The sequence below is a fragment of the Ambystoma mexicanum genome, chromosome 12 (assembly GCF_040938575.1).
Source record: "Ambystoma mexicanum isolate Mex_15411 chromosome 12, UKY_AmexF1_1, whole genome shotgun sequence".
Classification (NCBI taxonomy): Eukaryota; Metazoa; Chordata; class Amphibia; order Caudata; family Ambystomatidae; genus Ambystoma; species Ambystoma mexicanum.
Genome location: NC_090936.1, coordinates 4,410,941 through 4,425,008, shown reverse-complemented (window position 1 = coordinate 4,425,008; position 14,068 = coordinate 4,410,941). Strand labels below are relative to the sequence as shown.

General features: G+C 55.0%; 1 protein-coding gene across 1 annotated transcript in view; it reads right to left on the bottom strand.

Moving 5' to 3' along the window:
* The window catches only part of CAMK1D (calcium/calmodulin dependent protein kinase ID), a 1,232,225-nt gene that overhangs the window by 28,733 nt on the left and 1,189,424 nt on the right, over window positions 1-14,068 (bottom strand). Inside the window, exon 10 of the mRNA XM_069627792.1 lies at window positions 3,450-3,588. Within this exon, the coding sequence (XP_069483893.1) occupies window positions 3,450-3,588 (139 nt within the window). The remainder of the gene's footprint in view (window positions 1-3,449; window positions 3,589-14,068) is intronic.

Below are 14,068 nucleotides of genomic sequence, written 5' to 3'. Positions count from 1 at the left end.
AAGCATGTCTTTAACAAGGAATTGGTTGAGACAAGGCGCAACTACAGAAGAGCGATAAGAGCAGCACGCAGGACCCCGAATACAGATATACCAAACGCCATCAAAGATATAAAAAAAAGGTACAAGGACTGGGTCAAATTTCATAGGCACAAATTATATCAAGCAGATGCCGAGAAGATAACTAAAGCTCTCGTCACTAACAACAGCCGAGAATTCTGGTCTCTAATAAGGGACGCAGATAAAACATCGGACAATCAGATCCTAAATAACATTAACCAGGTAACCTGGGTAAAGCATTTCACCAAAGTTTTCCAATCAGCCATCAGTACACCAGCCAAAGAGCAACAAGAAAATAGAGCAACTTGGGTCAACTTAGAACAAGAAGATGACATCCTTAACATCATCAAAAAATTAAAAAACTCCAGAGCCCCAAGGCCAGACGGCATTTCAAACGTAGAGTTAAAAAGTCATCCCAAAGAGTGGGCAAGCCTAATGAGTGTCATATTTCGGTGGTGCACTGAAACTCAATCTATACCACACTCTTGGACTAAAGCCATAATCATCCCAATTTACAAAAAAGGCAACATGACCAATCCCGAGAATTTTCGACCGATTGCCTTATTGGATGTAATGGGCAAGGTGTATGCCTCACTCCTTATGACCAAATTTCAAAAATGGGCAGCAGGAGCCAAGTGCAACGACCCCTTCCAGGCAGGTTTTAAGAAAAGTGCAGGCACAACTTGTAACATCTTAGCATGCAGCACGCTGAAAGCAAAATCACTACAAAGCAAGTGCTATCTATTTGTCGTATACATCGACTTTACTCAAGCTTTTGACCGGGTGGAAAGACTGACGCTATGGGATAAATTAAAAGCTTGGCATTGCCCCGAGGATCTACTCGCACCTATCCAAGCCTTACATCGTGACACCTCAATGAAAGTTCGTCTGAATCGTTATGAAATACTATCAGATGAAATCTACAGCGAACGAGGTGTAAAACAAGGGTGCCCGTTAGCGCCTGCACTCTTCTTGACATACATCGGCGACATTAACTGCATAAACGACACAACCAGAGCCTTTCTGCCAAAGCTGGGGCAAATGCAGATCGGACATCTTTTGTACGCTGACGATTTAACAATATTCGATCAGACAGAAATAGGTCTGCAGCGGAAACTTGATGCTCTTCAAATATACGCCAGAAAGAATCATTTGGAAATTAACACGAACAAAACAAAGGTTATGATCCTTCAAAATAACGGAAAAAAAAACAAAGAAACAACTTTAAATGGCATCTGGGAGAAACCAATCTCGAGAGCGTTGCACAATTTAAATACTTGGGAGTGATTATGGACAGCTCTCAAAGAGAAACAGCCATGCAGGCGGAACTTTATGCAAAGACCAAAAAACTAGCTGCCCAAGCCAAAGTTGTGGATGGCAAATTCGGAAAATTCTCCTTAGTACTAACGATCAATTTTTACAAAATGAAAGTTGTACCGACAATTACGTACGGCGCAGAAGCAATGCCCACCCTACCAACAGGATTGTGGTCCAAATTGGAAGCGCTGTTCTGGCGCACAGTATTACATCTTCCGTCTTCAACACCAGGGTCAGCAATCAGGCGCGAATTGAGCCTCCTATCGCTAGAATGCACAATCCTCTGCAACTCCATCATGCTGTATAGAAAATGTCGAATGGCACACAATAATGAAGTCTTCAGGTTATTAAAATGCGAAATGGACAGCAGAAAATGCAAAATGCTAAATGAGTGGCAGGATAAAAACCAATTGATTCTGAAGAACATCGCCTCTGAAGACCAAGAGCTCATAAGCAACCCATGCAGAATACTAAAAAAAATTAAAAGACAACGATTGGGCTTTGACAATAGAAAACGCTGCCAAATTGAAACTCACTCTGCATCTTCCTGGTAACACGTTAAAAAGGAACGAGTTACAAAGATATGTAAATTAATGCCCAAGCAGACACATACGAAACGCAATCCTGCGAGCACGGCTGAACTTATACAAAACGAAGGAAATCCTACATATTCGAGGACAAGCAGCAACAAACGGATGCCGCTTCTGTGAAAACAATCCTGACCCTCCAAAAGAAACACTAAGGCATTTGATTATGAGCTGCTCAGTCACAACTGTCATCAGGCTACAATATCTACCATCTATGGCAGGTTTTGACATCTTGGCAGAAGAAAAGACATGGTGGTGTCTATTAATAGGAGGCGAAAAACCACATGGCAAATTGCAATGGCACAAATGATTCGATACATCCAAATCAATCTACTAAATGAAAATGGTGAGCAATAAATAGAACAGTATGTAGAAAATCACCTGTTCCATCACCAACCATACAAATGGGGAAAGAGCGCTACATAAACAACCAGATACAATACATGCTGCTGGAGTACTGGCCTAGCCGCCCTGCTGATGAAAGGGAAAGGTGTGTTAACCGCCTGCACATTGAGGGTGCGAAGTGGGGGTTCTTTCAGATTGGGGTCTCATTGTAAACTTGATGCAGACGCCCCCTGGGGATTTCAGAGCCCTCACTGTGTGCAATCCACCCCCTTGGGCCACCTTCAGGCCTTTAAGGGACTTTTTCGAGCACCATTTTCTTCTTTGTGTACCGAAACTCACAAGCTGCCTACATTTCCTGCTCTCTCCAGTTTGTGGGTGCTGTTAAATTAGTAAAATGTTTGGGTGAGAGACCGGTGGAAAGCCGGTAGAGCTTCTCCGCACTGGAATACCAGTGAAGACACCCAGCAATGGCTATTAACTCTCAGACTGTCCCTGCCGACTGCCGTGCCTGCCATCCGTCCCATCGCTGCCCTGACCCACCGAGCTGCAGTGCTGTGACCCACCGAGTTGCAGTGCTGTGACCCACCGAGCTGCAGTGCTGTGACCCACCGAGGTGCATTGCTGTGACCCACCGAGCTGCAGTGCTGTGACCCACCGAGGTGCAGTGCTGTGACCCACCGAGCTGCAGTGCTGTGACCCACCGAGCTGCAGTGCTGTGACCCACCGAGGTGCAGTGCTGTGACCCACCGAGCTGCAGTGCTGTGACCCACCGAGGTACAGTGCTGTGACCCACCGAGCTGCAATGCTGTGACCCACCGAGGTACAGTGCTGTGACCCACCGAGGTACAGTGCTGTGACCCACCGAGCTGCAGTGCTGTGACCCACCGAGCTGCAGTGCTGTGACCCACCGAGGTACAGTGCTGTGACCCACCGAGGTACAGTGCTGTGACCCACCGAGCTGCAGTGCTGTGACCCACCGAGCTGCAGTGACTGCATGTCTATCACTGCAAGCAGTTGTACTTGTTTCTTACCTTCGTAGCCTTACCTGACAGGTTAGCGGCTGTGCACGGATGAACACTTGAGATCAAGTTACACAAACACGGCCAATATATTTTTTGGGGGGTTGGGGGGTCATGCACTTACATTCTTTCCGGGCGCTTCCGTCAGGGAGTGGGCTTGTGGGTCCTTGGCCACTTGACACACTTGCATTTGAATTGTCCTGACTGCTGCCCAGGTGCAACCTTCGCATGTGCCTCACGACGGCCGTCGCATTAAACGCTTGCTGAAAGGAAACCAGAAATCAGACATGTATCCTGCTTGCAAATGCATTCCTGCAACAAGAAAACGTTGAATAATAATGACTTGCCAAAAACAGACCATATGCCAGTCCCAGGAAACAAGTGTCCAAAATAGCTGCTGCACGATTTGCACCCCACCCCCAACCATCCGTTGCGGCGTGTATTATCACTGCACACAAGAGCATGCACTGTGTTCTTGCAGTGCAGTTATTCTGAGCACGCGGGCCTCCGCCGTGCACATGCGCCTTATCCTGGGAGTTTAGAGGCCCCAATACTGGACCCGGGGAACGGAGTGAGGGGCAGCCGGGCCAGAGGATGTGGCCCGTTTGTAATATTCACTGCAGCTGGTCTGGGCTGCTTGGCCTGCAGCTGCTCTGTGCTGCTTGGCGTGCAGCTGTCTTGGGCTGCAGCTGGTCTGGGTTGCTTGGCCTGCAGCTGGTCTGGGCTGCTTGGCCTGTAGCTGTTTTGGATTGCTTGGCTTGCAGCTGGGCTGGGCTGCTTGACCTGAAGCTGGTCTGGCCTGCTTGGCTTGCAGCTGGTCTGGGCTGCTTGGCATGCAGCTGTTTTGGGCTGCAGATGGTCTGGGCTGCTTGTGCTGCACCTGGTCTGGGTTGCTTGGCCTGAAGCTGGTCTGGGCTGCTTGGCTTGCAGCTGGTCTGGGCTGCTTGGCATGCAGCTGTTTTGGGCTGCAGATGGTCTGGGCTGCTTGGCGTGCAGCTGTTTCGGGCTGCAGCTGGTCTGGGTTGCTTGGCCTGCAGCTGGTCTGGGCTGCTTGGCCTGCAGCTGTTTTGGATTGCTTGGCTTGCAGCAGGGCTGGGCTGCTTGACGTGCAGCTGTTTTGGGCTGCAGATGGTCTGGGATGCTTGGGCTGCAGCTGGTCTGGGTTGCTTGGCCTGAAGCTGGTCTGGGCTGCTTGGCTTGCAGCTGGTCTGGGCTGCTTGGCATGCAGCTGTTTTGGGCTGCTTGGCCTGCATCTGGTCTGGGTTGCTTGGCCTGCAGCTGTTTTGGGCTGCTTGGCATGCAGCTGTTTTGGGCTGCTTGGACAAGTCTGCAAGGAGATTGCAGACTGTTATGGAAGTAGCATTGAGAACTGTGTGCTATAAATCACTCATGGCTCTGTGTTGATGCATCTGGCCCGGTGTGTTCTCACCAACAACTGAAGTGTAAAGTATTAATTATTTTAATTCAAACAACGTTTTGTTTCTTTCTATAGCTTGATTTATTGATACCAAATGTGATTAATAGTCCGTGCTTGGCCTGGTTTACAATGACAAATATGGGCTATTAACAGACTTAACCAAGACGTGTTTCACTCAAACTCTGAGCTTTCTCAGGGCCAATGAATGATCTATTTAACATGCAATGCACTTTGCAAGCAATCACATCGCATGATCCTTCTCTGCATCCCTCTTTGTACTGGTTTCGGTTCCCCCTTCACCTTCGCAACCGTGTATTATTTCATGTTTGGATTTGACTAGTGTCACTTAACACTGTCTCATGGGAGGATAAATGAACACAAGTTCTCAGGAACCGAACGCAAGACTGGGAGCAACCACAGACAAAGTTCAATAGTGGGAGTGGCGGTAGAAATGCCAACTGGACTCGGGAGGATAGCTCAGGGGCAACGCGCTCGCCTTGGAAGCAAGACGATCTGGAGCAGTACAGGTTGATCCCCGGGTCGGGGCTTAGAAACCTCTGGGTATTAAGCACATTATAAATAACCAATTATCATTAGAACAGCGATCAGGTGCACCCCACAATGAGACACTTCCCTTGATATGAGGTATATTACTAACCCTTGCCACACACGAGTGCACACAGGGGGTGAAAGGCATGGCCAGGCCAGAAGACAGAAAGGTAAGTGTAAATGTGTGCGTTTTTGGGGTCTATGTGGGAGTTGAGGGAGAATGTAGCGGGGGAGTGAAGGGGTGCTCGTCCAGGGCATGAGCAATGCTTAAGTGGAAGTGTTTTTGTGCTTATGTGGGGGATGATGGAGGGGAAATATTTCTGGTGAGGCAGGGAGCATAGGAGGGTTAAGGAGGTGAGATCCCCACATTAAAGTAAATCCTGCCAGAGCAAAAGAGGGTGTGCAGGAGAGCGATTGCCAGGGCGGTTCGGGAGGCTACACCCCCCCCTCTCGAAATCGTCATAATCCAGCAGTTGAAGGCGGCACGAAATTGGCTGCAAAAAAGAGACATTTTTGCGTGCGGCCTTGAATACGCGGGATTAGCACATGGGACCTTCACAACTGATGGAGTCCTTGGGAGGGCGGGGGAGGGTTATGCGGGATTAGCACATGGGACCTTCACCACTGATGGAGTCCTTGGGAGGGGGGGGTTATGCGGGATTAGCACATGGGACCTTCACCACTGATGGAGTCCTTGGGAGGGGGGGGTTATGCGGGATTAGCACATGGGACCTTCACCACTGATGGAGTCCTTGGGGGGCGGGGGATGGTTATGCGGGTTTAGCACATGGGACCTTCACCACTGATGGAGTCCTTGGGAGGGCGGGGGTGGGGGGTTGTGCGGGATTAGCAAATGGGACCTTCACCAGTGGTGGAGTCCTTGGGGGGGCGGGGGAGGGTTATGCGGGATTAGCACATGGGACCTTCACCACTAATGGAGTCCTTGGGGGGGCGGGGGAGGGTTATGCGGGATTAGCACATGGGACCTTCACCACTGATGGAGTCCTTGGGGGGGCGGGGGAGGGTTATGCGGGATTAGCACATGGGACCTTCACCACTGATGGAGTCCTTGGGGGTGTGGGGGAGGGTTATGCGGGATTAGCACATGGGACCTTCACCACTGATGGAGTCCTTGGGGGGTTGGGGGAGGGTTATGCGGGATTAGCACATGGGACCTTCACCAGTGATGGAGTCCTTGGGAGGGCGGGGGAGGGTTATGCGGGATTAGCACATGGGACCTTCACCATTGATGGAGTCCTTGTGGGGTGAGGGGGGGAGGGTTATGCGGGATTACCACATGGGACCTTCACCACTAATAGAGTCCTTGGGAGGGCGGGGGTGGGGGGTTATGCAGGATTAGCACATGGGACCTTCACCACTGATGGAGTCCTTGGGGGGCGGGGGAGGGTTAGGCGGGATTAGCACATGGGACCTTCACCACTGATGGAGTCCTTGGGAGGGCGGGGGTGGGGGTTTATGCGGGATTAGCACATGGGACCTTCACCAGTGATGGAGTCCTTGGGGGGGCGGGGGAGGGTTATGCGGGATTAGCACATGGGACCATCACCACTGATGGAGTCCTTGGGGGGGGGTGGGGGAGGGTTATGCGAGATTAGCACATGGGACCTTCACCACTGATGGAGTTCTTGGGAGGGCGGGGGTGGGGGGTTGTGCGGGATTAGCACATGGGACCTTCACCAGTGATGGAGTCTTTGGGGGGTGGGGGGGTTATGCAGGATTAGCACATGGGACCTTCACCACTGATGGAGTCCTTGGGAGGGCGGGGGAGGGTTATGCGGGATTAGCACATGGGACCTTCACCACTGATGGAGTCCTTTGGGGGGCAGGGGAGGGTTATGCGGGATTAGCACATGGGACCTTCACCACTGATGGAGCCCTTGGGGGGGCGGGGGAGGGTTATGCGGGATTAGCACATGGGACCTTCACCACTGATGGAGTCCTTGGGGGGGTGGGGGAGGGTTATGCGGGATTAGCACATGGGACCTTCACCACTGATGGAGTCCTTGGGGGCGTTGGGGGGGAGGGTTATGCAGGATTAGCACATGGGACCTTCACCACTGATGGAGTCCTTGGGAGGGTTATGCGGGATTAGCACATGGGACCTTCACCACTGATGGAGTCCTTGGGGGGTGGGGGAGGGTTATGCGGGATTAGCACAAGGGACCTTCACCACTGATGGAGTCCTTGGGGGGGTGAAGGGGGGAGGGTTATGCGGGATTAGCACATGGGACCTTCACCACTGATGGAGTCCTTGAGGGGGCGGGGGAGGGTTATGCGGGATTAGCACATGGGACCTTCACCACTGATGGAGTCCTTGGGGGGGGAGGGTTATGCGGGATTAGCACATGGGACCTTCACCACTGATGGAGTCCTTGGAGGGGTGGGGAGGGTTATGCGGGATTAGCACATGGGACCTTCACCAGTGATGGAGTCCTTTGGGGGGGTTGGAGGGGAGGGTTATGCGGGATTAGCACATGGGACCTTCACCACTGATGGAGTCCTTTGGAGGGCGGGGGAGGGTTATGCGGGATTAGCACATGGGACCTTCACCACTGATGGAGTCCTTGGGGGGGTGGGGGAGGGTTATGCGGGATTAGCACATGGGACCTTCACCAGTGATGGAGTCCTTGGGGGGGCGGGGGAGGGTTATGCGGGATTAGCACATGGGACCTTCACCACTGATGGAGTCCTTGGGGGGGGTGGGGGAGGGTTATGCGGAATTAGCACATGGGACCTTCACCAGTGATGGAGTCCTTGGGGAGGCGGGGAGGGTTATGCGGGATTAGCACATGGGATCTTCACCACTGATGGAGTCCTTGGGGGGGCGGGGGTGGGGGGTTATGCGGGATTAGCACATGGGACCTTCACCACTGATGGAGTCCTTGGGGGGGGGTTATGCGGGATTAGCACATGGGACCTTCACCACTGATGGAGTCCTTGGGGGGGTGGGTTATGCGGGATTAGCACATGGGACCTTCACCACTGATGGAGTCCTTGGGAGGGCGGGGGAGGGTTATGCGGGATTAGCACATGGGACCTTCACCACTGATGGAGTCGTTGGGGGGGCCGGGGAGGGTTATGCGGGATTAGCACATGGGACCTTCACCACTGATGGAGTCCTTGGGAGGGCGGGGGAGGGTTATGCGGGATTAGCACATGGGACCTTCACCACTGATGGAGTCCTTGGGGGGGTGGGGGAGGGTTATGCGGGATTAGCACATGGGACCTTCACCACTGATGGAGTCCTTGGGGGCGTTGGGGGGGACGGTTATGCAGGATTAGCACATGGGACCTTCACCACTGATGGAGTCCTTGGGAGGGTTATGCGGGATTAGCACATGGGACCTTCACCACTGATGGAGTCCTTGGGGGGTGGGGGAGGGTTATGCGGGATTAGCACAAGGGACCTTCACCACTGATGGAGTCCTTGGGGGGGTGAAGGGGGGAGGGTTATGCGGGATTAGCACATGGGACCTTCACCACTGATGGAGTCCTTGAGGGGGCGGGGGAGGGTTATGCGGGATTAGCACATGGGACCTTCACCACTGATGGAGTCCTTGGGGGGGGAGGGTTATGCGGGATTAGCACATGGGACCTTCACCACTGATGGAGTCCTTGGAGGGGTGGGGAGGGTTATGCGGGATTAGCACATGGGACCTTCACCAGTGATGGAGTCCTTGGGGGGGTTGGAGGGGAGGGTTATGCGGGATTAGCACATGGGACCTTCACCACTGATGGAGTCCTTTGGAGGGCGGGGGAGGGTTATGCGGGATTAGCACATGGGACCTTCACCACTGATGGAGTCCTTGGGGGGGTGGGGGAGGGTTATGCGGGATTAGCACATGGGACCTTCACCACTGATGGAGTCCTTGGGGGGGCGGGGGAGGGTTATGCGGGATTAGCACATGGGACCTTCACCACTGATGGAGTCCTTGGGGGGGTGGGGGAGGGTTATGCGGAATTAGCACATGGGACCTTCACCAGTGATGGAGTCCTTGGGGAGGCGGGGAGGGTTATGCGGGATTAGCACATGGGATCTTCACCACTGATGGAGTCCTTGGGGGGCGGGGGTGGGGGGTTATGCGGGATTAGCACATGGGACCTTCACCACTGATGGAGTCCTTGGGGGGGGGTTATGCGGGATTAGCACATGGGACCTTCACCACTGATGGAGTCCTTGGGGGGGTGGGTTATGCGGGATTAGCACATGGGACCTTCACCACTGATGGAGTCCTTGGGAGGGCGGGGGAGGGTTATGCGGGATTAGCACATGGGACCTTCACCACTGATGGAGTCGTTGGGGGGGCGGGGGAGGGTTATGCGGGATTAGCACATGGGACCTTCACCACTGATGGAGTCCTTGGGAGGGCGGGGGAGGGTTATGCGGGATTAGCACATGGGACCTTCACCACTGATGGAGTCCTTGGGAGGGCGGGGGAAGGTTATGCGGGATTAGCACATGGGACCATCACCACTGATGGAGTCCTTAGGAGGGGGGGAGGGTTATGCGGGATTAGCACATAGGACCTTCACCACTGATGGAGTCCTTGGGGGGTAAGGGGGGGAGGGTTATGCGGGATTAGCAAATGCGACCTTCACCACTGATGGAGTCCTTGGGAGGGCGGGGGTGGGGGGTTATGCGGGATTAGCACATGGGACCTTCACCACTGATGAAGTCCTTGGGGGGGTGGGGGAGGGTTATGCGGGATTAGCACATGGGACCTTCACCACTGATGGAGTCCTTGGGAGTGCGGGGGTGTGGGGTTGTGTGGGATTAGCACATGGGACCTTCACCAGTGATGGAGTCCTTGGGGGGCGGGGGAGGGTTATGCTGGATTAGCACATGGGACCTTCACCACTGATGGAGTCCTTGGGGGGCGGGGGAGGGTTATGCGGGATTAGCACATGGGACCTTCACCACTGATGGAGTCCTTGGGGGAGTGGGGGAGGGTTATGCGGGATTAGCACATGGGACTTTCACTAGTGATGGAGTCCTTGGGAGGGCGTGTTATGCGGGATTAGCACATGGGACCTTCACCACTGATGGAGTCCTTGGGGGGGGGTGAGAGGGGGAGGGTTATGCGGGATTAGCACATGGGACCTTCACCATTGATGGAGTCCTTGGGGGGGCGGGGGAGGGTTATGCAGGTTTAGCACATGGGACCTTCACCAGTGATGGAGTCCTTGGGGGGGCGGGGGAGGGTTATGCGGGATTAGCACATGGGACCTTCACCACTGATGGAGTCCTTGGGGGGTGGGGGAGGGTTATGCGGGATTAGCACATGGGACCTTCACCACTGATGGAGTCCTTGGGAGGGCGGGGGTGGGGGGTTGTGCGGGATTAGCACATGGGACCTTCACCAGTGATGGAGTCCTTGGGGGGGCGGGGGAGGGTTATGCGGGATTAGCACATGGGACCTTCACCACTGATGGAGTCCTTGGGGGGGCGGGGGAGGGTTATGCGGGATTAGCACATGGGACCTTCACCACTGATGGAGTCCTTGGGGGGGCGGGGGAGGGTTATGCGGGATTAGCACATGGGACCTTCACCACAGATGGAGTCCTTGGGGGGGCGGGGGAGGGTTATGCGGGATTAGCACATGGGACCTTCACCACTGATGGAGTCCTTGGGGGGGTGGGGGAGGGTTATGCGGGATTAGCACATGGGACCTTCACCAGTGATGGAGTCCTTGGGGGGGTTGGGGGGGAGGGTTATGCGGGATTAGCACATGGGACCTTCACCACTGATGGAGTCCTTGGGAGGGCGGGGGAGGGTTATGCGGGATTAGCACATGGGACCTTCACCACTGATGGAGTCCTTGTGGGGGCGGGGGAGGGTTATGCGGGATTAGCACATGGGACCTTCACCACTGATGGAGTCCTTGGGGGGTGAAGGGGGGAGGGTTATGTGGGATTAGCACATGGGACCTTCACCACTGATGGAGTCCTTGGGGGGGCGGGGGAGGGTTATGCAGGATTAGCACATGGGACCTTCACACTGATGGAGTCCTTGGGGGGGGAGGGTTATGCGGGATTAGCACATGGGACCTTCACTACTGATGGAGTCCTTGGGGGGGTGGGGAGGGTTATGCGGGATTAGCACATGGGACCTTCACCAGTGATTGAGTCCTTGGGGGGGTTGGAGGGGAGGGTTATGGGGGATTAGCACATGGGACCTTCACCACTGATGAGTCCTTGGGAGGGCGGGGGAGGGTTATGCGGGATTAGCACATGGGACCTTCACCACTGATGGAGTCCTTGGGGGGGTGGGGGAGGATTATGCGGGATTAGCACATGGAACCTTCACCATTGATGGAGTCCTTGGGGGGGCGGGGGAGGGTTATGCGGGATTAGCACATGGGACCTTCACCAGTGATGGAGTCCTTGGGGAGGTGGGGAGGGTTATGCGGGATTAGCACATGGGATCTTCACCACTGATGGAGTCCTTGGGGGTGCGGGGGTGGGGGGTTATGCGGGATTAGCACATGGGACCTTCACCACTGATGGAGTCCTTGGGGGGGTTATGCGGGATTAGCACATGGGACCTTCACAACTGATGGAGTCCTTGGGGGGGAGGGGAGGGTTATGCGGGATTAGCACATGGGACCTTCACCACTGATGGAGTCCTGGGGGGGGTTATGCGGGATTAGCACATGGGACCCTCACCACTGATGGAGTCCTTGGGAGGCGGGGAGGGTTATGCGGGATTAGCACATGGGACCTTCACCACTGATGGAGTCCTTGGGAGGGCGGGGGAGGGTTATGCGGGATTAGCACATGGGACCTTCACCAGTGATGGAGTCCTTGGGAGGGGGGTGAGGGTTATGCGGGATTAGCACATGGGACCTTCACCACTGATGGAGTTCTTGGGAGGGTGGGGGGTTATGCAGGATTAGCACATGGGATCTTCACCACAGATGGAGTCCTTGGGAGGGGGGGTTATGCGGGATTAGCACATGGGACCTTCACCACTGATGGAGTCCTTGGGGGGGACAGGGGGGGAGAGTTATGCGGGATTAGCACATGGGACCATCACCACTGATGGAGTCCTTGGGGGGGGGTTATGCGGGATTAGCACATGGGACCTTCACCACTGATGGAGTCCTTGGGGGGTGAAGGGGGGAGGGTTATGCGGGATTAGCACATGGGACCTTCACCACAGATGGAGTCCTTGGGGGGGCGGGGGAGGGTTATGCGGGATTAGCACATGGGACCTTCACACTGATGGAGTCCTTGGGGGGGGAGGGTTATGCGGGATTAGCACATGGGACCTTCACTACTGATGGAGTCCTTGGGGGGGTGGGGAGGGTTATGCGGGATTAGCACATGGGACCTTCACCAGTGATTGAGTCCTTGGGGGGGTTGGAGGGGAGGGTTATGCGGGATTAGCATATGGGACCTTCACCACTGATGGAGTCCTTGGGAGGGCGGGGGAGGGTTATGCGGGATTAGCACATGGGACCTTCACCACTGATGGAGTCCTTGGGGGGGTGGGGGAGGGTTATGCGGGATTAGCACATGGGACCTTCACCATTGATGGAGTCCTTGGGGGGGCGGGGGAGGGTTATGCGGGATTAGCACATGGGACCTTCACCACTGATGGAGTCCTTGGGGGGGTGGGGGAGGGTTATGCGGGATTAGCACATGGGACCTTCACCAGTGATGGAGTCCTTGGGGAGGCGGGGAGGGTTATGCGGGATTAGCACATGGGATCTTCACCACTGATGGAGTCCTTGGGGGTGGGGGGTTATGCGGGATTAGCACATGGGACCTTCACCACTGATGGAGTCCTTGGGGGGGTTTATGCGGGATTAGCACATGGGACCTTCACAACTGATGGAGTCCTTGGGGGGGGAGGGGAGGGTTATGCGGGATTAGCACATGGGACCTTCACCACTGATGGAGTCCTTGGGAGGGGGGGAGGGTTATGCGGGATTAGCACATGGGACATTCACCACTGATGGAGTCCTTGGGAGGGGGGGAGGGTTATGCGGGATTAGCACATGGGACCCTCACCACTGATGGAGTCCTTGGGAGGGCGGGGGAGGGTTATGCGGGGTTAGCACATGGGACCCTAACCACTGATGGAGTCCTTGGGAGGGGGGGGCGGTTATGCGGGATTAGCACATGGGACCTTCACCACTGATGGAGTCCTTGGGAGGGCGGGGGAGGGTTATGCGGGATTAGCACATGGGACCTTCACCACTGATGGAGTCCTTGGGAGGGCGGGGGAGGGTTATGCGGGGTTAGCACATGGGACCCTAACCACTGATGGAGTCCTTGGGAGGGGGGGGCGGTTATGCGGGATTAGCACATGGGACCTTCACCACTGATGGAGTCCTTGGGAGGGCGGGGGAGGGTTATGCGGGGTTAGCACATGGGACCTTCACCAGTGATGGAGTCCTTGGGAGGGGGGTGAGGGTTATGCAGGATTAGCACATGGGACCTTCACCACTGATGGAGTCCTTGGGAGTGGGGGGTTATGCGGGATTAGCACATGGGACCTTCACCACAGATGGAGTCCTTGGGAGGGGGGGGTTATGCGGGATTAGCACATGGGACCTTCACCACTGATGGAGTCCTTGGGGGGGATTAGGGGGGAGAGTTATGCGGGATTAGCACATGGGACCTTCACCAGTGATGGAGTCCTTGGGGGGGCGGGGGTGGGGGGTTATGCGGGATTAGCACATGGGACCTTAACCACTGATGAAGTCCATGGGGGGGCAGGGGTGGGGATGGGGGGCTATGCGGGATTA